At 43.2% G+C, this 26,236-nt stretch overlaps 1 protein-coding gene across 4 annotated transcripts in view; it reads left to right on the forward strand.

Moving 5' to 3' along the window:
* Positions 1 to 26,236, forward strand: part of LOC120052492 (nuclear factor 1 C-type-like) — a 116,840-nt gene that overhangs the window by 35,386 nt on the left and 55,218 nt on the right. For 3 of the 4 annotated variants that reach the window (XM_038999434.1, XM_038999433.1, XM_038999435.1), the window contains exon 2: positions 3,165 to 3,696. In XM_038999434.1, the coding sequence (XP_038855362.1) occupies positions 3,165 to 3,696 (532 nt within the window). Of the gene's footprint in view, positions 1 to 3,164; positions 3,697 to 5,231; positions 5,951 to 26,236 lie in introns of those variants that run through there. The other variant, XM_038999436.1, reaches the window with a different exon arrangement.

Consider the following 26,236-nt stretch of genomic DNA (forward strand, 5'->3'; position numbering starts at 1 on the left):
TGCAAACATGTCACACTGGTTTGGCATTGGAGAAATATGATAAGATGAACACATGGACCTATCTCTCTGTCCATTCTTAGCATGTCATTTCTGTCATTTGTGTGGTATTAAAAAAGATTATGCTAATATGTAAAATGACACAGAATTGCATGAAATAGGATGATAGACGCATGCAATGCTTTTACTATAAAGGAGATCTTTCCACCCCTACTCTTTTCAACAGTGGTCTGCAAACCCAACCCCTTCTGGCCCGCAGCCCTGTACACTATCAAAATTCTTGTGTTGCCATGTAATGCTTGCAGGACGAAAAACTGTTTTTAAAACTGCATATCTAAGGCTCTGGTCTGTCCAAGAAGTGATGGTAAACGGTATAGACATGTTCTCTGCTATCCACTTTGTTTTAGTTGTTATTTTGGGCATAGGTGAGGGTCACTATTTTTTTTTTCTAGCGTTCAGGGAGGGTTTAGGGGGATGGCCATCCATTTTCATTTCAGAGAGGTCCGATTTTCTCCATGTAAGTAACCCTTATCATAAATAACGTTCACTACCTTAACGTTCGATAAGGCAACACTAGTTTCACCGCTAGGTTAATGGGTACTTTTAAATGATGGTCTCAGACCTCTATTCAGCTGTACAGTTAAGAAACTGTCCTGTATTGCTGTGGGGTTGGGACAGAGAGACGGTAGGGCACAGGTGAAAGAAGGACAGGTTTGTGTGGCTAGAGGCTACCATTAGGGGCCTGTAAAAGTCTAGTTTGCACAGATGGATGCTGTAGCTAGGGGGTATGTGGATGGAGGGAGCTATGAAAACATAAGGACCTCATAAAAGGGAGGCAGGGATAAGTGGAAAAGAGGGACATGCCCTAAAGTCCAGAAATGCACGTTTGGAGTTCACTGTAAATGTCATGGAAATATTTCAAAAATAGGAACTAACCTCAATGAAAGTATATTAGTGTTTACTTTTGCTGCAGGGGTGGTTGGTGTTCATATTCCAGCTCAATGTGTTTAATGAGAGGAACTCTATCCATGGGCCAGACAGGGGAACATCCATGGTCAGGAGTCTTGTCTATGTGGGCTAGACACAAATAGGCAAGATAGGCACCCAATTGAGAAGTATACCACACATTGAAAATGGACTTGGCCTTGTACTCAAATTGTTACAATATCTTGAGTCTTTCCCCCCCTAAACGTTTTGTGGTGTTATCATTTGGCTAAAACACATATGATTATGAATGCCTGAAATGGAAGCTAACCACTCTTCATCTTGACTGGAGAGCTGCAGCTCTGCTGTAAACGTTCTCTACAAAAACCAAACGTTATGTAACCGTTAAATAGACATACTGTGAGTTTGTTGTACCTGTGGCAGTGTTGAATTGCCTCTTTTTGGAAATTCATAAAGCCCCAGATTGTCTGTCTGGTTTCCAGGCCTCTGGTTTCTATCATGAGAGTTTCTCTCTGCTCTACTTGTTAGCTTTGGAACATTTACACAGTAACTCTATCTCTTCTCCATGATCCCTCTTCCGGCCCTGATTGTACATACTTGTGTATGTGCGCTGTGCATTCAGCAGGGCCAAGACAAAGGACTCTGAACCCCAAAATTACAGCTGACTGTTTTCTTTGAACCCTGTTTAGATATAAAGTTGACATAAGTGAAGCGGACATGAAAACACAATTTGTCCTGCTGTTACTGTTTAAAATAGGATGTATAAAACTGGTTTCCTCTTCTCAGTAGAGTCGTTGCTTTGAATATATTTGTTTTATAACTGTCCTGAATAGGAACACAGTGAAGCCAGACTAAATAAACGTGAAATAAAGGATGCTGTCTCTGCCACCACAGATGCTTTATTACGATTAAACTTCAAAAAGCATAAACCTTATCATACAGAATGCCCTCAAGGACATGATGCATCTTTTATTTAATGCAAACAGTAGTAAAATAATACACTAGCCATCCCTGGATCAAATGTAATGTTGGTATGGGAGGAATGATTAAAAGAAATAGATATATCTGAAACCGATGTCGTATGCTCAGAGCAGGATGCCATGGTTGAGAAAGCTGGAAGCATTTAAAATGTTGTGCTGCTGAGAGCAGTACTGCAGACTGTTTATTGCATGAGATCTGCAGTGTAATACAGTCATGTCCAATTACGCTCCCTGGGCCGGCTCCTAGGGCCTGTATGGGCTCTCTGAAGCACCTTCACACTCCACTCCAACCTCTCTGTGTGGACACCAAGAATCCCATAGAGACGCCATTAACCAACACGTTAACCCTTTGAGGAAGGAAATCCTACAATGTTCTATTTTGGAGTGTTACAGTTAATTGAAAGAGATGATGATCACTGGAGAGTTGATATTATGACACCGGTATTCCACAAAGGGTTAAACCTCATGGACACCAGGGTAAATACACAAAACCTAAAGGGCAGCATGAGAAGTGGGTTGTACAGATTTGAGCACTGTACTCGCAATAAATCTTTAACTCAGCTTGTATGTGCAAATGACATTTTATTACATTTGGATGGATGACCCCTTTGCACACAATCACTCAATTAATGGGCCTTCATGAGCAAGAACAAACACATACATACATATGCATGCATTTATAGCCTATGATGTGCTCATAAACAAACCTTAGTCTATACATTGTTTGGCTAAACCTGCAGACACGCAAACACATGCACGTAGGCACCATGCCTATATAATAGACTATATCGTTTTGCGTATTATATGTGCAAATTATCTCTGAATGCCTTTTATAGGGCAGGCTGGTGCATATGGGATTTTTGCTCAGTGAAAATATGGAAGTAATTAGAGATACCAAGAGAACATTGCTCAATTGTTGTGGGCTAAACAGCAAAGCAGCTGTGGCTTGTGAGGTGCCCAAAAGTCATGCAGATGTATATTTTGTTTGTTGAAAATCTGACCAAAAGAAGGCAAATAATCAACAAAACATAATTGAATAAATGATTACTGTTGGTGGTGGTGTTCCACTGAGCATGGAGACAAAGAACCACTATGGTTGCACTTTTCTTTATTTACAGTAATTGGTTCCATACACATGTATTGTATACACTGTTATAGGTTACGGTTCATACAGCATGGTCGCTTCTGGTACATTTATGTAGAAAGTAGTACTTACCCCTTTCTTCTTGTTCACTTATCCAGGATGAGTTTCATCCGTTCATCGAGGCCCTTCTGCCGCATGTGCGTGCCTTCGCCTACACCTGGTTCAACCTGCAGGCGCGCAAACGCAAGTACTTCAAGAAGCACGAGAAAAGGATGACTAAGGACGAAGAGCGGGCGGTGAAGGACGAGCTGCTGGGAGAGAAGCCCGAGGTCAAGCAGAAGTGGGCGTCGCGTCTGCTGGCCAAACTGCGCAAGGACATCCGGCCTGAGTGCCGCGAGGACTTTGTGCTGTCCATCACAGGGAAGAAGCCCCCCTGCTGCGTCCTCTCTAACCCTGACCAGAAGGGCAAGATGAGGAGGATCGACTGCCTGCGTCAGGCCGACAAGGTGTGGAGGCTGGACCTGGTTATGGTCATCCTGTTCAAGGGCATCCCGCTGGAGAGCACGGACGGAGAGCGCCTGGTCAAGGCTGGGCCATGCAACAACCCCATCCTCTGTGTCCAGCCACACCACATCAGCGTCTCGGTCAAGGAGCTGGACCTCTACCTGGCCTACTTCGTACAGGAGAGAGGTACTGCACTGCACTCACATTCTCGCTAGTGTTTTATCAAAGGTTCCTTGTGCATCAGTGTCATGTCAGTGGAGGAAGTCTACATAGATGCTGTGGCGTAGTGAAAAACTGTTGACTCAGAGGAGTATCTTTTGAACAACCACTTTACTGAGTCACACAGCACTGTAGAAGTTGGTATTGAGAGAGCGAGGGGATACCTAGTCGGTTGTACAACTGAATGCATTCAACTGAATAGTGTCTTGTGCATTTAACCCAACCCCTCTGAATCAGAGAGGTGCGGGGGATTGTCTGAATGGGGGTTAACTGCCTTGCTCAAGGGCAGAACAGCAGATTTTAGCACCTTGCCAGCTCACGGATTTGAACCAGAAACATTTCAATTACTGGCCCAGCGATCTTAACCACTAAGCTACCTGCCGCCCCGAGAGAGCGAGAGAGACAGATAGTTAGCGAGAGAGAGAGAGAGAGCAAGCGAGAGAGAGAGAGAGCAAGCGAGAGAGAAGAAAGTAGAAAGAGAGAAATTAACTGGAGCCAAGTCCTGACAGTGTAAATCATTTTAAATTAGCATGGATTTCGAATGCCAGCCTCAGAGATGTGTTAAAATGTACAGTGTTTAATAAAAGGGTGTAGCCTGGTAGTTAGAGGGGAAAGCTGGGCACCAGCTGATGCACAGACAGGCAGGCAGGCTGCCTCTCAGGGCTAGAGCCAGCAGCCATCAGCCAGGGCCACTCTCTGCATCCTCTCTGCTACTTGGCTCAGAGTGGGGTGACCTGGCAGGCTGGTTGGGACCCATGGCAGAGGCCAAGGAGGAGCTGTCCCATCAGAGGAGGCAGCCCTTCCCTGGCCCCTGCCATAGGTCTCAACCAGCCTGCCAGGTCACCCTACATAACCCCAACCAGTAGGATAGAAACACAATGAGCCTGTGCGCCCACTATTAAGCGAATAGGCTGTTCTATTAGACCTCTTTAGTGGCAGGGAGGAGCAAAGCCTGTCATTAAATAAAATGATGAAAATAAATCATCTGCTACTGTCAGCCTGCAAACAGGTTGAAATATTATGGGAAGCAATTGGCTCCATATGCAGGTAAAATAATCATTTGCTGTACGATATACTGAATGCAGGGAATCAGCACTGCAGAAGACCCTCCTCAGCCCCTCTGTGTGTGAGCAGAGCAGCAAGACAGGGTCTTCTCTATGGCCTGGTTGTGTGTGTGTGTGTGTGTGTGTGTGTGTGTGTGTGTGTGTGTGTGTGTGTGTGTGTGTGTGTGTGTGTGTGTGTGTGTGTGTGTGTGTGTGTGTGTGTGTGTGTGTGTGTGTGTGTGTGTGTGTGTGTGGGGGAGCAGTGGAATGTGTGTTTATGTGGGCATCTGAGCGGTCAGTGTATCAACATGATCGAGAGTGAGCCTGAGGGGGTGATGTGTGTATGTGTGTATGTGTGTGTGTGTGTGTGTGTGTGTGTGTGTGTGTATGTGTGTGTGTATGTGTGTGTCTCCACACAGCTCAGATTCACACACCGGTTTCTCTACCATCCCTCTGCAGCTACGGATGCTCTCATTCATCACCTTCTATCATGTCACCAGCAATATCATCCTGCAATGTACATACAGTACTGTACAGTGCGGAACTCCCCCATACAGCCAAGCCCACTCTGTAGGGGTTCCCTGCTATGCACACTGTCCTGGTAGGATTGTTTTGTGTATGTGTGTGTGTTGTGTTACATTATCAGTAATTGCTTTAATTTTGCTATATATTCTTAGCTGAATATTTTTTTTACAAGACTTTTCAAGCTTGTTAGCTTAGTTTATTTTCTTCTTAATTATTAACATCTTTTATTTAGGACTTTGTCCACGTTTGACTCTGAATATGATAGGCCTAAAGCTGAAATCCTTTCTGTGCTGGTCAATCTCAGGTCAATCTGCCCCTGCCCCTTTCTGTGCTGGTCAATCTGCCCTTGAACAAGGTAGTTAACTCACTGTTTCTCGGTAGGCCATCATTGTAAATAAACATTTGTTCTTAACTGACTTGCCTAGTTAAATAAAGGTAAAAAATCTGCTGTATTTGTTTAGATTGAATAAATATGGCTGTTCCTGAGGTGAACGGGAAAAGGAAGATGGCAGAGAGGGAAGCCTGATAGCTGAGCTAGTGCTGGAAATTATTTCTGTCCTCAGCTGCGAGCCTCCAGCTAGCACATAATGCTCTGAGAACCATCCCAGCTAGCACATAATGTTATGAGAACCATATGTTTCTTAGAGCTTGGTGAGAGCGTGGTTAACCTATGGTTATTTTGCATACAACCTTCCCACAACTTTCTGGGAATGGTGCAGGATAGTTGCTTGGCTTTGGAACATTCTCAGCACATAAAGGTAAAAAGTTTTTAAAGTTGACAAAAAAACGTTATTTTAATGAAACTTTATTTCATTACCTTAATAGAACGTTTCCTAAAAGTTCAAACGTGGTTACATTTCATTTCAATTTTCGTAATGTTCTAGGAACGTTCGTCAACTGGTTAGGAAACCTGTTTCCTACAGGTTTCCTCATGGTTCTATTTAAAGTAATGTTCTCAAATTGTTCTGAGAATGTTAAGAAAACTTTCCATAAAAACTTTAGTAACGTTAAGAGAACGTTCTAAGAATGTTATTTAAAAACATATTCATTCCGTTCTCAGCATCAACAAACTCGCTCTATCCTTTATCTTGTTGTGTTTGTTCATGTGTTGGCCCGCACCCACTAATTGGCCACACCTGATCTTAATGAGTGCTTGTTTCCTTTGAAATGGGGTCTGTTTGAATAGACTAAAATGAACAGCTTTGTATGCGCAAAAAACATGTAATGCTAGCTTCATCCTGGTGATGCATTGGACTAATTCCATCGATAGAGAGCAAAAGATTATATGTTCAAATCTCACTGATGCCTTGTCACAATCAAAAATAAATATGTTTGCATGATTAATGCCTGAGGAAATTAATTTCCATGTGTCCTATCTGTGTTTGGAGTTTAATTTTTTTTTTTTTTAAATAAGCTGGCGGTGTTATTAAAAGTCTTAATGAAACATTCAGTGAAAGTTTTAAGAAAGTTATTCCAAAACCTATCATTTCCGTTCTCAGAGCATTAATAAAACCTCCCAAGAAACTTTAAAGAAAGCAGAGTAAAATGTTCTCAGAACCTCCCTGCAACCTAAAAATAAACGTTCCCAGAACAGGCGAAATGTTCACTTCAGTTTTACAAGTCAGGAAACATATGGCTTTGTTCCCACAACTTATATGGAACCAAAAACATACGTTCCCACAACTTATATGGAACCAAAAACATACGTTCCCACAACTTCCATGGAACCAAATAAACTGGCTGGGCTGTGTGTCTGCCACTGATCTACCTCTGGCCTGGCTGGCTCTGGCCCCTCCCACCAGTAAACCCTGTCACCCCCCCCCCCCCCCCCCCCCCCCCACCCCTCCCTGAGGCAACCTTCACCCTGAGATGTCTGGGTCATGGTGCAGCACAGCCTCCCTGTCACCTGACCTGCCTAATAGCCTACAAACCCCTGGCTGTAAACACTCTGATAAGGAGCTGCAGCTTTTCACTTTCACTCAGACCAAAGAAAGAGGGAGGGCTGGAGGGAGGAGGCTAGTGCTGAGAGAGGGAAAGGAAAGGAAGGAGGGGGAGGAGAGAGGGAGAGCAGAGAGGCAACCAGTCAGCATTTGTTCTTAAAGGCACAGACCCCCCTTTCAGTTCCAAGGATATGTTGTGCTCTGCTTCCTTCATCAGAGCTCTCTCTCCACCTTCTCCCTCCCTCCCTCCCTGATCTCATCTCTGGGTTGGACAGGGAGAGCAGTGTTAGCAGTGTTAAGCCATCAAACAGCAACACCAGCTGGGCTGTGTTGGTCCCTGCTCATTTGCTGGCCTGTGTTTTGGTATCTTTACTAATTGAGCAGAGTGCAGTACTCCCGATTGCATTGGATCCCCAAGGATGATGCTGGCTTAAAGCTTGTTGTTTTCTGCCTCTATGTTAATCAGGGTTTCATTTGCAGCAATAATGTGTTTACACAAACTCCCCTGTTTGGCTTATTACTCATATTTGTGTTAATAGTTTTTATTGCAGAATAAAAAATGATGACCCAATGTAACTGTGCCAACTCTTTTAACAGGTTCTACTTGTCTTCTGTTATTCAGAATTTTTCTTGTGTTTGAAGACTTTTTATTAAACTCAATATAGCATAAATATTGTCACAATAGATGGTACGGTGGTTTGACCAATTTCACAAAAGACTCTTGTGAGGAGACAGTGCCAAAGTTCTAAGTGAGCATTTACTGAGAAGCCGAGCTCAGCCTCTCTGCCTCGAGCTGCCCGTGAACCCCTCCCATCTCCGGACTCCTCCATCTGCGGCCACGGCACTGCACAAAAAACACATTGTGTGTGTGCACTGTAACATTATGCTGTTATGTCACACACACTAAACTACCACACTGTACAGTTGTCTCTGTGACCGTTGAGCAGCATACCGTAAATCTGCACCCTGCACTGTGGCGGCCGCTTCCTGCTGCTGCAGAGGCTCAGACTCAGAGAGATCCCGCTCTCTCAGGCTCAGTCACAGACACACATGTTCAGTCAACACAGCCACAGAGGAATGTGCTCCGCGGCTCTGGCAACGGAAATTTAGAAGGGATGGGAGGAGGAGCGGGCCTCCGAAGGGTCAAGTTCAGCAGTGTTGTTTTCCTCCGACAGGGGGAGGTGTTCTGCTCTCGTACCTGGAGTTATTTAACAGCCAATGAAACAGATTGTCATAGACACTTGAGCTAATTATATCACCTTGGACGGCTAAAAATGTTACTGTGAGCTGCATCCAGCCTTTCCCCTCTGGTTATTATCCAAGATCACTGCCAGTAGTTTGAAGGTGCAATAGTATGACTGATATGGAAAGAAAATTAAGTATAAATGGCCTTTACATTTAATTAAAGCAACGTCAATGTTGGCTTGAACCAGGCTACGTTCATTGGTAGGCTATGTGGTTCAACATATGAATGAATCAATTGGGAAGTGGTGTTAATTACCAATATTCAAACACATATGTTTAAAGTTAAATAAGTCATTAGTCTACATGGTCAAATATGAGTTTGCCTTTTGTTTACTGTAAATGTAGTTATGTATACTCTCTCTCTACCACCTGTGGTCCTTAGGGCTCCCATTCCCAGTGGACAGAAATAACACCTGGGTGAGCATGATCCTGGCAGGAGTCTCTCACTTTCATTCTGCTGGAAAATGGGACTGACCTCCCCCCCTCTCCACGCTTGGCTGCATATGTCAATATGGAATGACGTAGAGCGGGGAGTTTGTGGCTGTGATTCCACTGTGGTCACATTCACAACCCTATCCTTCCCTATTACCACCGTGGCTTACACACACACATTCATATTTTTACATTTGAGTCATTTAGCAGACTCTCTTATCCAGAGCGACTAACAGTATCGAGTGCATACAGCCCTGGCATTGCCAGCGCCATGCTCTACCAACTGAGCCACACGACAGACACCCACACACGCGCACACAGACACAGAGAGAGAGAAGGAGAGGGAGGTCACGGGTGAAAGTCAAAGACATTGCAGCTCTATGGTAATCAATCGAGTGGATCGATGGGCTGGGAGTGTGCTGGCAGAATGCAGGCATTGTGCTGAGTCTGGGCTCTATATTGGAACGGCTCTCTGTATTGGAGAGGCTCTCTGTATTGGAGAGGCTCTCTGTATTGGAGAGGCTCTCTGTATTGGAGAGGCTCTCTGTATTGGAGAGGCTCTCTGTATTGGAGAGGTTCTCTGTATTGGAGAGGTGTCAGTGGACATGTGAGAGAACTCAGATAGGCAAACTGTCAGAGGCGTAAGGATACTAATGTGTCTGATTACTAGTAGCACTATGCAACACTGACTCAATTAGAGATATGCTGTTTTTGTTACTCATTGGCTTTCTAAAGAGATCTTTGTGTTTGCATAAAAGTATAATTTTAGCACAGCAAGGGGTCTTAGGTATACATCAATATCTGTTCATTTGGACTCAAATCATGATCTTTAAATGAGGACTTGGATTTAGTAGCACGTCCAAAAGAACACTTGTTTTTTCGGCTTAAAATAAAACATTGAATGCAGATGCTGTTTTCAGATAATGCTTTTCAGGTTCTCAACTTTATACTTCAGAATTTTGGGCCAATGGTTATTGAGCCATTTAAAGTAGGCCTAGCGATGACTGGTGATCAATTTAATTTGAACTTAGGCCCAAACAGGTGTATATATAGACCATAGAGTGTATATCTACCTATTGCAAGTGTTTTTATTTGTAGTTATCAATAACAAATTCCACTCAACAAGTTCAATAATATTTGGAGAGTCTAATGAGATAGGAGGATTATATTTGACATTTTCAAGCAGAGTGCTTTGATGCTTTCTGACTCCCTGTCTCTGTGTTATAACAGTGCTTTCTGACTCCCTGTCTCTGTGTTATAACAGTGCTTTCTGATTCCCTGTCTCTGTGTTATAACAGTGCTTTCTGATTCCCTGTCTCTGTGTTATAACAGTGCTTTCTGACTCCCTGTCTCTGTGTTATAACAGTGCTTTCTGACTCCCTGTCTCTGTGTTATAACAGTGCTTTCTGACTCCCTGTCTCTGTGTTATAACAGTGCTTTCTGACTCCCTGTCTCTGTGTTATAACAGTGCTTTCTGACTCCCTGTCTCTGTGTTATAACAGTGCTTTCTGATTCCCTGTCTCTGTGTTATAACAGTGCTTTCTGACTCCCTGTCTCTGTGTTATAACAGTGCTTTCTGACTCCCTGTCTCTGTGTTATAACAGTGCTTTCTGACTCCCTGTCTCTGTGTTATAACAGTGCTTTCTGACTCCCTGTCTCTGTGTTATAACAGTGCTTTCTGACTCCCTGTCTCTGTGTTATAACAGTGCTTTCTGACTCCCTGTCTCTGTGTTATAACAGTGCTTTCTGACTCCCTGTCTCTGTGTTATAACAGTGCTTTCTGACTCCCTGTCTCTGTGTTATAACAGTGCTTTCTGATTCCCTGTCTCTGTGTTATAACAGTGCTTTCTGACTCCCTGTCTCTGTGTTATAACAGTGCTTTCTGACTCCCTGTCTCTGTGTTATAACAGTGCTTTCTGATTCCCTGTCTCTGTGTTATAACAGTGCTTTCTGATTCCCTGTCTCTGTGTTATAACAGTGCTTTCTGATTCCCTGTCTCTGTGTTATAACAGTGCTTTCTGATTCCCTGTCTCTGTGTTATAACAGTGCTTTCTGACTCCCTGTCTCTGTGTTATAACAGTGCTTTCTGACTCCCTGTCTCTGTGTTATAACAGTGCTTTCTGACTCCCTGTCTCTGTGTTATAACAGTGCTTTCTGATTCCCTGTCTCTGTGTTATAACAGTGCTTTCTGACTCCCTGTCTCTGTGTTATAACAGTGCTTTCTGACTCCCTGTCTCTGTGTTATAACAGTGCTTTCTGACTCCCTGTCTCTGTGTTATAACAGTGCTTTCTGACTCCCTGTCTCTGTGTTATAACAGTGCTTTCTGACTCCCTGTCTCTGTGTTATAACAGTGCTTTCTGACTCCCTGTCTCTGTGTTATAACAGTGCTTTCTGACTCCCTGTCTCTGTGTTATAACAGTGCTTTCTGACTCCCTGTCTCTGTGTTATAACAGTGCTTTCTGATTCCCTGTCTCTGTGTTATAACAGTGCTTTCTGACTCCCTGTCTCTGTGTTATAACAGTGCTTTCTGACTCCCTGTCTCTGTGTTATAACAGTGCTTTCTGACTCCCTGTCTCTGTGTTATAACAGTGCTTTCTGACTCCCTGTCTCTGTGTTATAACAGTGCTTTCTGACTCCCTGTCTCTGTGTTATAACAGTGCTTTCTGACTCCCTGTCTCTGTGTTATAACAGTGCTTTCTGACTCCCTGTCTCTGTGCTATAACCGTGCTTTCTGACTCACTGTCTCTGTGTTATAACAGTGCTTTCTGACTCCCTGTCTCTGTGTTATAACAGTGCTTTCTGACTCCCTGTCTCTGTGTTATAACAGTGCTTTCTGATTCCCTGTCTCTGTGTTATAACAGTGCTTTCTGACTCCCTGTCTCTGTGTTATAACAGTGCTTTCTGACTCCCTGTCTCTGTGTTATAACAGTGCTTTCTGACTCCCTGTCTCTGTGTTATAACAGTGCTTTCTGACTCCCTGTCTCTGTGTTATAACAGTGCTTTCTGACTCCCTGTCTCTGTGTTATAACAGTGCTTTCTGATTCCCTGTCTCTGTGTTATAACAGTGCTTTCTGACTCCCTGTCTCTGTGTTATAACAGTGCTTTCTGACTCCCTGTCTCTGTGTTATAACAGTGCTTTCTGATTCCCTGTCTCTGTGTTATAACAGTGCTTTCTGATTCCCTGTCTCTGTGTTATAACAGTGCTTTCTGATTCCCTGTCTCTGTGTTATAACAGTGCTTTCTGACTCCCTGTCTCTGTGTTATAACAGTGCTTTCTGATTCCCTGTCTCTGTGTTATAACAGTGCTTTCTGACTCCCTGTCTCTGTGTTATAACAGTGCTTTCTGATTCCCTGTCTCTGTGCTATTTAACACCCCCACCAAACCATTATGAGACCAAATCCTCTCTGTGCTGCTGAAACCCCACTCATATCGTTACTCATAACATTACAGCTAACAAAGAGCTCACCATCCCTGATGCCTGGCAGTCAGGCAGGCAGCTAAGTTTTCTCTAGTCTAGGTGGTACAGACCAGGGTTTCCCAAACTCGGTCCTGGGGCCCCCCTGGGTGAACATTTTGGTTTTAGTCCTAGCACTACACAGCTTGATGATGAGTTGGATATTTGAATCAGCTGTGTAGTGCTAGGACAAAGACAGAGTTTGGGAAACCCTGATATAGACTTCTGGTGGTAACACCCTCCCATTGCTGTTTTTCAGCTCCAGACCAGCTGCAGACTCATATGCTCCCTAATTGCTGGGAAGGGTGGGACGTAAGTGACCTAACATTAGGCTCCCTCCCTCCCTTCCTGGTCTATCCCAGGCCCTGTGGTCTGGTCAGACAGAGCAGAGCAGGGCTCCCCACCACAGCTAATTGGAGCTGAGGAAAAGTGGATTTGAGTAGTGATCCTGTGTGGAGGCGATGAGGCCATCAGTCTCTCTGGGAATCGGAGGTTACCTCTCCTCCAGGTCCCTCCATTCAGGCCAAACAACGACTGGGAATCTCTTTCCCAACTCCCAGCTATTCACAAAAGAGAAAGAGAGAAAGTGTTGGATGGAGGGAAGGAGAGGGAGGACAGGAGAGTTTGGCAGACATATAGAGAGAGAGTGTTGGATGGAGGGAAGGAGAGGGAGGACAGGGGAGTTTGGCAGACATATAGAGAGAGAGTGAGGAGGTCTCACAGTCTCAAAATATATTTTTTTAAATCAGAATCTATGTGCAGCTGTTGTCATACAGAAAGACAGCTTCATTGAGTCCCCTTGTCCCGACACTGCCAGACTGTTATTTGGGGGAGGGCGTCAGGCGTCACTAGTCAGAATCCTCTCCACAGAGCCGGGTTACTTTACGCCTGTGTATCAGAGACAAAAGAGAACCACTGAGAGGAAAATAAGCCTCAAGTCCTGGAGCTGGAGGTGTTGTTTATACTCTCATTCCAGTCACTCAGTAAACCACCTGATTCCATTAATCATGGTTTGAAACAAGCTAATTCAGCTGGCCGTCCTGCTTCTCCCACTGTTGATGTTTCTAATGAAATCTCTTGAAAACCTCCAGGTCCTTAGTGTAGCCGCAGAGCAGCTGGCCAATCCAACAACCTCCCCAAACCCGAGTGCCCCAGTACTGGAGCAGGGGAGATGTTTATTTTCATTAGTCCTGGGTCCTAAAGGTTTACATTAATATAAAGCACTTCTCATTCTCAGCCAGGGTTATTTACAGTATATGTACATCATAGTCCTGTCTAATGGGAACGTACACTTAGAACTTTTCCCCATCTTGAGTAAATACAGTTAGATCATTATCATATTAGTGACAATTTGACACACAACAGTCACGTTGTTTCCAACTTTGCACAGTACATTCATTCAGTAGAGGGACTGTAACCTTGTGAAGCATCCGGTTTTCAACAGCCCTCTGTCATTTATGGTATTACACTGTATGTGTACAGTAAACAAAACACTCAGAGTGAAACTTCCCACAGACGCACTTATGGGTTTATGACGCAGGACACCCTAACCCAGTGAGGTTTCTGTTTTACAGAGCATAACTTTGAGTTGCTTTCATGTGGTTGGGGAAATGAGACATGAGAAGTCACTTCTCAGAGGTTGATGACCTATCCTGCATCCATACGTTGTTGTAGATGATGAGGCATACCTTTATCTTGTCTTTCTATGGTTAGAATGCAAACATTTTTGTCCCAATTGTCATTTATTTTTGTACCTTTATTTAACTAGGCAAGTCAGTTAAGAACAAATTATTATTTACAATGACAGCCTCGGAACAGTGGGTTAACTACCTTGTTCAAGGGCAGAATGACAGATTTTTACCTTGTTAGCTCGGGGATTCGATCTAGCAACCTTTCGGTTACTGGCCCAACGCTCTAACCACTAGACTACCTGCCACCCCATCACGCAGCGATGTCACTAGAGAAGTAATGCAATTAGTTTGTAACAGTCTACATCTACAACAATATAGTATATAAAAGCAAAACAAAAGAAGTAATTTCATGAAGCCATTGGCTCTTTGTTTCAGCTTTGCTAGACTGTGTTCCCTACAGATTAGAAGAAGCTGAGAAGAAGCTCATGTTGGAGGCTAACATATACTCATCTTGGTACTCTCCTCCCTCGTAGCCTCTTTGAAGCCTGTTGTAGGTGATGGCTAGAAGCAGGCCTCCAGCCTCCAGGCCTAGGAGTGTCGGTAGCATTGGAGCTGATCAAAGCGCTGAAGGATAGAAGTGACAGATGAAAGGCAGACATGAAGGAGTGCTGCTGCTCCTCCCAGACGGAGAGAGTTTCCAGAGAAAGACTTGGCAGGTTCTCCCACTCACTGAGACCTAGCCTACATTCTGGCCTCCTTTCAGTGTTCGGGGAGAAGGTGCTCACACACACACACACACACACACACACACACAAACACACACACACACACACACACACACACACACTCAGGGTAATCACAGATGAGTGCACATGTTCCGGATACCCACACTTCACCAGGACTGACCCCATATCTACCCAAGGAGAAGAACAGAAAACACGTCTATTAGATAGCCCCTCAATAACATCAGTTGAAAGCATAGTAGTTGAATGGCAGAAAGTACAGTTAGTTCCAGAACAGTTAGCTCCAATACAGTTTTTTTTGCAAGTGAATCATGCTTCCCTGACAGATTGAAAGCATAAACAGTTTGTACCACAACACCCACCCACCCCCGTCTACACACCGCACCACTCCACCCATAGTGCATTTGCATTCCCTTTGAAAACAGAGCTGTTGTTTGACAGGGGTGCGTTATAAAAACGAAGTAGAATACATTGATTGCTGTATAGTTCAGTGAGTTCAAAATAAAGCCTCAGTGCTTTCTCTACTGTTTTTGTTGGTGGGGAAATGCAGTACGCTTGTCAGCCGAGGAGGGTGAATAATGTTCTGAAGAATGTAAGAAACTTTCCTTCTCCTAGATATGGGATAGTTTGACTTTCTGGGAGTGTGGGGAAGTCTTCAGTACATCACCTAATGGTCTAGATTTGGACGGATATGATACGTTTATTAAGGCAAGCTATTTACTCTCCAACATGTCTAATGAGTACACTCTAAATTCCTGGAAAAGTCCTACATAGAACCAATGAATGTGCTTAGAGTCTGTAAATGCCCGTATTTCTTCATTTGGTGGGAGAATCCTACGAGACCCTGTGTCTCGGCCTAGTTTCTCGTTGGCCTCATCATCGCCTCATCATCTCCCTTGATCTAATCCTTTCTGCTCTCAAAGGAAGCAATTAAGAACCTTCCTTTAATCCCTGCAGTTAAACAGGGAGATTGCAGAGTACTTTGACGGCCAAATGAACCATAAGTGGTTGTTTTGCAGAGGGACTGCTGTTGGAAATAGCAGGATTGGAATTTAGTGGAGGTTAAAAGGCTGAACTACTGTAAAGTGAGGAGTTAGTATTTAGATCAGTATTTGAACTGAAACTGAACACAAACTTAATCTTTTAGTAACGTTGCTCTGAGAATGCGTCTGCGACTCTTCAGTGTAATGAATGCTTTAGTTTATGATGATGTTTTAGAGCTCTGAAAGTTCAAGTCAAATATGCCCCCATTAGGCTTGGTATGGTCATCTGGACAGTCAAGTGTGTCTTGGGGGCAAGTCGTTTACAGTTCGACAATAACAATTACAGTTTCTCGTCAGTCCAAATGTACACTATGAGTTGTAATTTACAGTCTGTGAATGAGGTGTGTTTTTTATTTCTCTCCAACCGTTATGACCTTTGAATATATGTTCCCTATGGACTAAATAGGCACTGACAATTTCATGTGGGATTGTAATAGCTAGGCTCACAGCTGGCAGCAATAATTCCTCCTCTTTCTATCTCGCTTTTCGCCCTCTCTCCATCTGTGTTTCCAGTTCTCAATCTCTCCCTCTAGCCTACAGTGTGTGTGTGACTTCATATGTAGGGGTGAGCCAAACCCGCTGATGTTACACATGAGCCATATGACAAAACAGACAACATGTGGTACAGTCAGAGTGATGGGTTCAGTCCCTTTATGGAAGTTGTTCACTAAAACCAACAAAGAGAAACATGGCTGTTAATCTCACGCATTTCTGAACTGACATTTGGGTGTGATCTATTGGGCTTTATCTGACTGTAAAATCAAAACTACTAAACTTGTCAGCTCACCCCTAAACAATGTGAAACAGTTGCACAATACCGTGTTGCCTTTTACACAATTTACAAACCCAGCATTGCACACCCATACTAGAAGTAGAAGTTAGTTTCCCATTAATCTGTATCTAACTACATGTATCTTCAATTGTCATGCACATCCTTCCTTTACTCTAATGTGATCTGATCTGGTTTTCTTCCATAAACTGAGAAAAGGGAGAGGGACAGAGAGTCAAATTCTTTAGCTTCAGCCTGGTTTTTCTGGTCCATATCTATGGATTGCCTTTTTCTGTCGGCTTAATTCACTGTCTACATCTGGAGAATGTTGTTTTGTGCATAAGAGCTCTCATATGAGCCACAGCAGGCTTGGGCTGCAGTAAGTTAACCTCAGTTGATATCATGGTATAGCTCAAGGGGGGGCAAAGTACTTCAATCCGGCCCACGAGAAAAAAAAAAAAAATACTTCCCCCCCAATTTTGTGGTATCCAACTGGTAGTTACAGTCTTGTCCCATAGCTGCAACTCCCATACAGACTCGGGAGAGGTGAAGGTCGAGAGCCGTGAGTCCTCTGAAACACAACCCAACCAAGACGCACTGCTTCTTGACACAAAACCTCCTTAACCCGGAAGCCAGCCGCACCAATGTGTCGGAGGAAACACCATACAACTGTCGACCGTGTCAGCGTGCATGCGCTCTAATATGCTGTACACATATAGGTGACTTCTGTTTCTGTTCCCCTACCTCAGCTACTCAACATTACTTGTTCTCTTTCGCTCTGTATGCCTCGTCACCCCCATGTCTGTCTGTCTGTACCCAGGAGGAGTGTGGTCGGACTGTTGGGCTGAGCACGTAGTGGTTTTCATTGTTCCAGCTCTTATTTTTCACCTCCAGGATGCGATACATTGTCAATATTGATTTTAAAAGAAGGGATACAAGTAGAGAATACAAGTTAAACAAAAATAATGGGATACTGGTCACATCAATATGCAGCACAGTAGGTTGGTGGCACCTTAATTGGGGAGAACGGGCTCGTGGTAATGACTGGACTGGAATCGGTGGAATGGTATCAAATACATCAAACACATGGTTTGATTCCATTCCATTCGCTTCGTTTCAGCCATTAATATGAGCCGTGCTCCGCTCAGCAGCCTCCACTGATATGCAGCATTTACTGAATCAGTCATACAGAATTTTATTTGTATTACTGTAACAACACATATACCGTAGATGCTGCTGTAGCTACAGTGCTTTGATCTACAGTACCCACATGAACAAACTTGATTGGAATGAGTAACACATCTACAGTAAATGCCACATATTTTCACTTTAGCAGTCGGTATAAGTAAACATCTATTAGGCTTAAGCTGTCGGATGAAGTGTCCTTGGTGGGGGAAGAGGGGAGGAGGAGGAGAGGGAAGGGGTGTCGCCACTGCCTTTCACCTGTCACCCCCTGGCATTAACAAGTGGAACATGAGGGTCATCTCAGTTATTCCTCCTGTCATGGCAACCTCTATTATCTCTCACACGTAACACACTGAACACACTAAACACACGTAACACACTGAACACACAGAACAGACTGAACAGACTGAACACACTAAACACACGTAACACACTGAACACACAGAACAGACTGAACAGACTGAACACACTAAACACACGTAACACACTGAACACACAGAACAGACTGAACAGACTGAACACACTAAACACACTAAACACACTGAACACAGTAAACACAGTAAACACAGTAAACACACTGAACAGACTGAACAGACTGAACACACTAAACACACGTAACACACTGAACACACTAAACACACTAAAACACTAAACACACTAAACACACTAAACACACTAAACACACTGAACACACTGAACAGACTGAACAGACTGAACACACTAAACACACTAAACACACTGAACACACTAAACACACTAAACACACTGAACACACTAAACACACTAAACACACTAAACACACTGAACACCCTGAACACACTAAACACACTGAACACACTGAACACACTAAACACACTAAACACACTAAACACACTAAACACACTAAACACACTGAACACCCTGAACACACTAAACACACTGAACACACTAAACACACTAAACACACTAAACACACTGAACACCCTGAACACACTAAACACACTGAACACACTGAACACACTAAACACACTAAACACACTGAACACACGGAACAGACTGAACACACTAAACACACGTAACACACTGAACACACAGAACAGACTGAACAGACTGAACACACTAAACACACTAAACACACTGAACACAGTAAACACAGTAAACACAGTAAACACACTGAACACACTGAACAGACTGAACACACTAAACACACGTAACACACTGAACACACTAAACACACTGAACACACTAAACACACTAAACACACTAAACACACTGAACACAGTAAACACAGTAAACACAGTAAACACACTGAACACACTGAACAGACTGAACACAGTAAACACACTAAACACACTAAACACACTAAACACACTAAACACACTGAACACACTAAACACACTAAACACACTGAACACACTAAACACACTAAACACACTAAACACACTGAACACCCTGAACACACTAAACACACTGAACACACTAAACACACTGAACACACGGAACAGACTGAACACACTAAACACACGTAACACACTGAACACACAGAACAGACTGAACAGACTGAACACACTAAACACACTAAACACACTGAACACAGTAAACACAGTAAACACAGTAAACACACTGAACACACTGAACAGACTGAACACACTAAACACACGTAACACACTGAACACACAGAACAGACTGAACAGACTGAACACACTAAACACACTAAACACACTGAACACACTTAACACACTAAACACACTAAACACACTGAACACACTAAACACACTGAACACACTAAACACACTGAACACACTGAACACACTAAACACACTAAACACACTGAACACACTAAACACACTAAACACACTAAACACACTGAACACACTAAACACACTGAACACACTGAACACACTGAACACACTGAACACACTGAACACACTGAACACACTAAACACACTGAACAGACTGAACAGACTGAACAGACTGAACACACTAAACACACTAAACACACTGAACACACTAAACACACTAAACACACTAAACACACTGAACACACTAAACACACTAAACATACTAAACACACTGAACACACTAAACACACTAAACACACTGAACACACTAAACACACTAAACACACTGAACACACGGAACAGACTGAACACACTAAACACACGTAACACACTGAACACACAGAACAGACTGAACACACTAAACACACTGAACACAGTAAACACAGTAAACACAGTAAACACACTGAACACACTGAACACACTAAACACACTAAACACACTAAACACACTGAACACACTAAACACACTAAACACACTAAACACACTGAACACACTAAACACACTGAACACACTAAACACACTAAACACACTAAACACACTGAACACACTAAACACACTAAACACACTGAACACACTGAACACACTGAACACACTGAACACACTAAACACACTAAACACACTAAACACACTGAACACACTAAACACACTAAACACACTGAACACACTAAACACACTAAACACACTGAACACACTGAACACACTAAACACACTGAACACACTGAACACACTGAACAGACTGAACACACTAAACACACTGAACACACTAAACACACTGAACACACTAAACACACTGAACACACTGAACAGACTGAACACACTAAACACACTAAACACACTAAACACACTGAACACCCTGAACACACTAAACACACTGAACACACGTAACACACTGAACAGACTGAACAGACTGAACACACTAAACACACTAAACACACTGAACACACTGAACACACGTAACACACGTAACACACTGAACACACTAAACACACTGAACACACTGAACACACTGAACACACAGAACAGACTGAACAGACTGAACACACTAAACACACTAAACACAGTAAACACACTGAACACACTGAACACACTGAACAGACTGAACAGACTGAACACACTAAACACACTAAACACACTAAACACACTGAACAGACTGAACAGACTGAACACACTAAACACACTAAACACACTAAACACACTGAACAGACTGAACAGACTGAACACACTAAACACACGTAACACACTGAACACACTAAACACACGTAACACACTAAACACACTGAACACACTGAACACACTAAACACACTAAACACACTGAACACAGTAAACACAGTAAACACACTGAACACACTGAACAGACTGAACAGACTGAACACACTAAACACACTAAACACACTGAACAAACTGAACAGACTGAACACACTGAACAGACTGAACACAGTAAACACAGTAAACACACTAAACACACTGAACACACTAAACACACTAAACACACTGAACAGACTAAACACACTGAACAGACTAAACACACTGAACAGACTGAACAGACTGAACACACTGAATACAGTAAACACAGTAAACACAGTAAACACACTGAACAGACTGAACAGACTGAACACACTAAACACACTAAACACACTAAACACACTAAACACACTGAACAGACTGAACACACTGAACACATTGAATAGACTGAACACACTGAACAGACTGAACACACTGAATAGACTGAACAGACTGAACACACTGGATAGACTGAACAGACTGAATAGACTGAATTGACTGAACAGACTGAACACACTGAACAGACTGAATAGACTGAACACACTGAATAGACTGAACACACTGAACACATTGAATAGACTGAACACACTGAACAGACTGAACAGACTGAACACACTGGATAGACTGAACCCACTGGATAGACTGAACACACTGAATAGACTGAATTGACTGAACAGACTGAACACACTGAATAGACTGAATAGACTGAACAGACTGAATAGACTGAACACACTGGATAGACTGAACACACTGAATAGACTGAATAGACTGAACAGACTGAATAGACTGAACACACTGGATAGACTGAACACACTGAATAGACTGAATTGACTGAACAGACTGAACACACTGAATAGACTGAATAGACTGAACAGACTGAATAGACTGAACACAATGAATAGACTGAACAGACTGAATAGACTGAACAGACTGAACAGACTGAATAGACTGAACACACTGAATAGACTGAATAGACTGAACACACTGAACAGACTGAACAGACTGAACACACTGAATAGACTGAACAGACTGAACAGACTGAATAGACTGAACAGACTGAACAGACTGAACAGACTGAATAGACTGAACACACTGAATAGACTGAACAGACTGAATAGACTGAATAGAGGGAGGCTGTCTGCGTTTCTATTCTACTCCCAAAGGACCACTATTTTCAAGTTGTGTTTCCTGTTTAACAGATTCCATTATTATTCTCCCTTCTGCGTGTAAGAGTATGTCTCCCTGCAATGTTCTGTTATATTAATGGCTCGGTATTGTTTTAGTTTTACTTAAGCGGGACGGAGATTAAACGCCAGGGAGTATTACAGTTCAGGGTTCTCTAGAGACCAGAATAGCACAGCTTTTGGGCATGCTTTTTGTCACAGACCCAATTTGTATGCGATGGTGTGTGTGTTTGTGTGTATGCGAGTGCGTGCGTGTGTGCATCGGGCGGACAGGCGTGTGTTGTGTGTAGGGCTGTGGCGGTCATGAAATTTTGTCAGCGGGGTAACTGTCATGCAAGTAACTCCCGGTCTAATGGTAGTTGACCGTTAATTAATATAAACACATTTATCATCTCCGAGCTTTCACAAATAGCCTACAAGCCACTGATGCAGACATTTGGAACATTAACATGTTAAAAAGACTAATAAATACATTTAATAGACCCTACACCATCACAATAAATCTATTATTTATTTTAGGCAGGTCTAAAGAAACATTATGACATGAAGAAATTGTAGCCTATTTCAGAATAACAGAATAGCATATTGTGAGTCGTCCTTATGTTAGGCCCTGATCTGGCTATGCCATATGGCTTTCGGCTACACTAGCTCATTTAGCAGACAAGATTTGCTTATAATATAATTCGCTTCTTTTATTATTTTATAGTAAGAAAAATACAATTGAACATAGCCTAATAAAATTGAAAGGATATTTTTTGCAAACGATTTCTAAGGGAGTATTGAGCGCAGTTTAACAAAGTGATCAATTGAAGCAGGTCCTCTTTAATGCTTAATTTAGAGTTATTTATTCAACTTTAGTTGTGATACAAACCTAAGGCTATATGTTTTGATTTCTAAAACATTCTAAGGCTGCATGATGCAAATCTAATGATGATTTGAAAAAACGGGCATTAAAGAAGCGTTTCCCAAATTCGGTCATGGGGACTCCAAGGGGTGCACGTTTAGTTTTTTTGCCCTAGCACTACACAGCTGATTCAAATAATAAACTAATCATCAAGCTTTGATTACTTGAATCAGTTGTGTAATGCTAGGGCAAAAACGAAAACGTGCACCCCTTGGGGTCCCCAGGACCGAGTTTGGGAAACGCTACATGAAAGGCATCCGCTCTGCTCTGTTTCTTGTGCAGGCTGCATACACTTCATCAGTCTCTCATTCACAATTTGAAAAGCACTTGATAATGTTCTCACCCATCAGACTATACTGAATTTAATCTGGTCTTTACACATAGCCTATTAATATATGTGTGGAATTCTTTTTTATTTAGAATGGCTCACCAAAAAAAAACATAGAATCCGCACACTGCACTCGAATAGCGAATGGAGGTTACCTGTAGTTAAGTTTTTAATATGCCAGGTAGGCCACAGCGGTTGTAAAGTGGATTAATGTGGTTAATTTTAAGAACTGAGCAATAAATATAGCAGTACGAGAAAGCTGGGATCCTCTTTTAAAAAGCGTCCAGTCAAAACTCGTAATGACTGGGCTTATAAGAACACGTTTCACTAGGCTCTTTAGACTATGGGCTCTTCAACCCTGTTCCAGGGGTCTTGTTTCACTAGACTCTGTAGGCTACGGGCTCTCCAACCCTGTTCCAGGGGTCTTGTTTCACTAGGCTCTTTAGACTATGGGCTCTTCAACCCTGTTCCAGGGGTCTTGTTTCACTAGACTCTGTAGGCTACGGGCTCTTCAACCCTGTTCCAGGGGTCTTGTTTCACTAGGCTCTTTAGACTATGGGCTCTCCAACCCTGTTCCAGGGGTCTTGTTTCACTAGACTCTGTAGGCTACGGGCTCTCCAACCCTGTTCCAGGGGTCTTGTTTCACTAGGCTCTTTAGACTATGGGCTCTTCAACCCTGTTCCAGGGGTCTTGTTTCACTAGACTCTGTAGGCTACGGGCTCTTCAACCCTGTTCCAGGGGTCTTGTTTCACTAGACTCTGTAGGCTACGGGCTCTCCAACCCTGTTCCAGGGGTCTTGTTTCACTAGGCTCTTTAGACTATGGGCTCTTCAACCCTGTTCCAGGGGTCCTTGGCCTATATGCTACGCTTAGAGTTATTTGGTGACTTTAGTTGTGATACAAACCTTATCAAAACATATATGCCTATGGGCTAGGCTAAATCTTGATGCATGCGACTATGATTTGAAAAAGTTGCCAAACAATGCATGCGCTGTTTCTTGCCTTAGACTGCAAACGCTGGGCATCTGTTCATTCAATGCATCAACCAGCTATGTGGAACTGGCTCTCGCTGCGCAACAGTCCGCTCAAACTCTGAATTCCAGGGCTCTCATGAAGTGTGGGATATGATTTTAGATTGCATTTGCATTGATGTCAGAGTGGTTAGAGGGACAATAGAGCCCTGAGTGCCAGGCAGTTAGTGACTGGCCATTAGAACGTTTGGTAGGCTACTAACCACCAGTAGCATCAGAGTGCAGGTTTGGAGAAGCCTAGTTACCGTGACTCAGCGGTCACATGGAATTGGACTGCGGTCATGACTCGTGACTGCCGGTTTGACGGTAATACGGTCACCGTAACAGTCCTAGTTGTGTGTGCGTGCGTGCATGGGTGTGTAATATGCATGCTTGTCTGTAATTTAAGACATTTTTAGTTTTTCTCCTTATTACACAAAAAAATTTAATGAATTCAGCAAAGATGAAGACACGTTGATGGTGAGCAGCTGCCGGGCCTCCTGCTATTGACTAGACAAGCAAATAAGCAACAGATAAATAGAAGAGACATAACAGCCAGTCGACAAGGCTTACAAGGCAGGCAGCTGTCCATCTGGTTAGGTGGCAGCTGTTCATTGTGAATCAATACACACCTGGTGCCTCTGAGAGGGGAGGGGGTAGGCAAGCAGGGCAGAGATGGTGGACGTTGTCAGGTTGGAAGGCGTTTATGTTGTTGTTTATCGTATCATTAGACACTGTCTAAACAGATGATGTAGGCCTACCTCATTCAACAGAGGACAAAGGTCAGGTCTTAAATATATTTTGTAGTCTCAGGAGAGTCTATGTAGTAAAGAAAGAGAGCAGATACACGTCTTAATTCAGTCTTTAACTCAATACAGGCTTTCACATTACATTTCCCCCCAACCCCCATTTTGCCCACAACCCACGTCCATCCCATCCCCCGGACCCCCAGAACCTCCCTCTCCTCAGTGTCCCCAGCACAGTGCCAGCTGTCTATAGGCCGCATGGAGCCCTGGCAGCTGGTATCACTGGTGGCATGGAGACACTGACGCTGCCACTGATGGCATGCTTGGCATGCTGCCCATCCGCAACAAGAGGAAGATGAAGAGGTGGAGGGAGGGGAGGGATGGAGGGATGGAAAAGCAGCAGGAGTGGATCTACACAGGGAATAAAGAGAGAGAATGGGTAATTACATGGTTGTTTAGGTTTACTCAGCTCCCCCTCTCTCCCCTCCCCCTCCTGATTCATTACAGCTTGATTAAAAAACGCTCCACTCCACACTCTACATCTGACAGAATGGGGCAGCTGCCTGGTGTCACACAATAATTAAAACGTGCTAGAATGGTCAATTTGCAACCCTTATGTTACACAGGGTGTTTACTGCTTATTGATAATATTGTCTGCTTTTCTAAGGAAGCCTTTATTGCCTTTATGATTGAGGAAGTCTATGGTCTATGCCAGTAAGTCACAAGGCTTTGTTGGTGTCGCCAGGCTGCATTAAACCATATAGTGCCAAGACAGGGCTAACTGAGTTAGAAACATTATGGTTTAAACATTATGGCTGCAACAACTCCTACTGTATTTGAAATGACAACAGCCTTATGGCAACCGCAAGCTCTGTTTGCTCCATCCCTTCTAAAAGATGTATTAGATGTGTGATTCATAAAAACAGACAGGACCTCTTCCATGAATTTTCACATCAATGGGGAAATAAGAATTGGCATTAATTTAACAGATCAAACATCTGGAGAATCGGTTATTAGTCTCTTTCACGGGCTTTTGTTGTGTTGTTAGTCAACCAAAAAAAGCTATTTTCTAGCTTAATCACAGCACAGTGGCACAGAGTGAGTGGCCTCTGTAGCCTGACTGTCTGAGTGACTATCTGCAGTCAGGACAGATTGATATGTCAGCCACGGGGACAGAGATGGGGAGAGGAGGACTGAACAGGGGCAATATGAGGCTACATTT

Source organism: Salvelinus namaycush, chromosome 8 (assembly GCF_016432855.1).
Source record: "Salvelinus namaycush isolate Seneca chromosome 8, SaNama_1.0, whole genome shotgun sequence".
In the NCBI taxonomy this organism is placed as follows: Eukaryota; Metazoa; Chordata; class Actinopteri; order Salmoniformes; family Salmonidae; genus Salvelinus; species Salvelinus namaycush.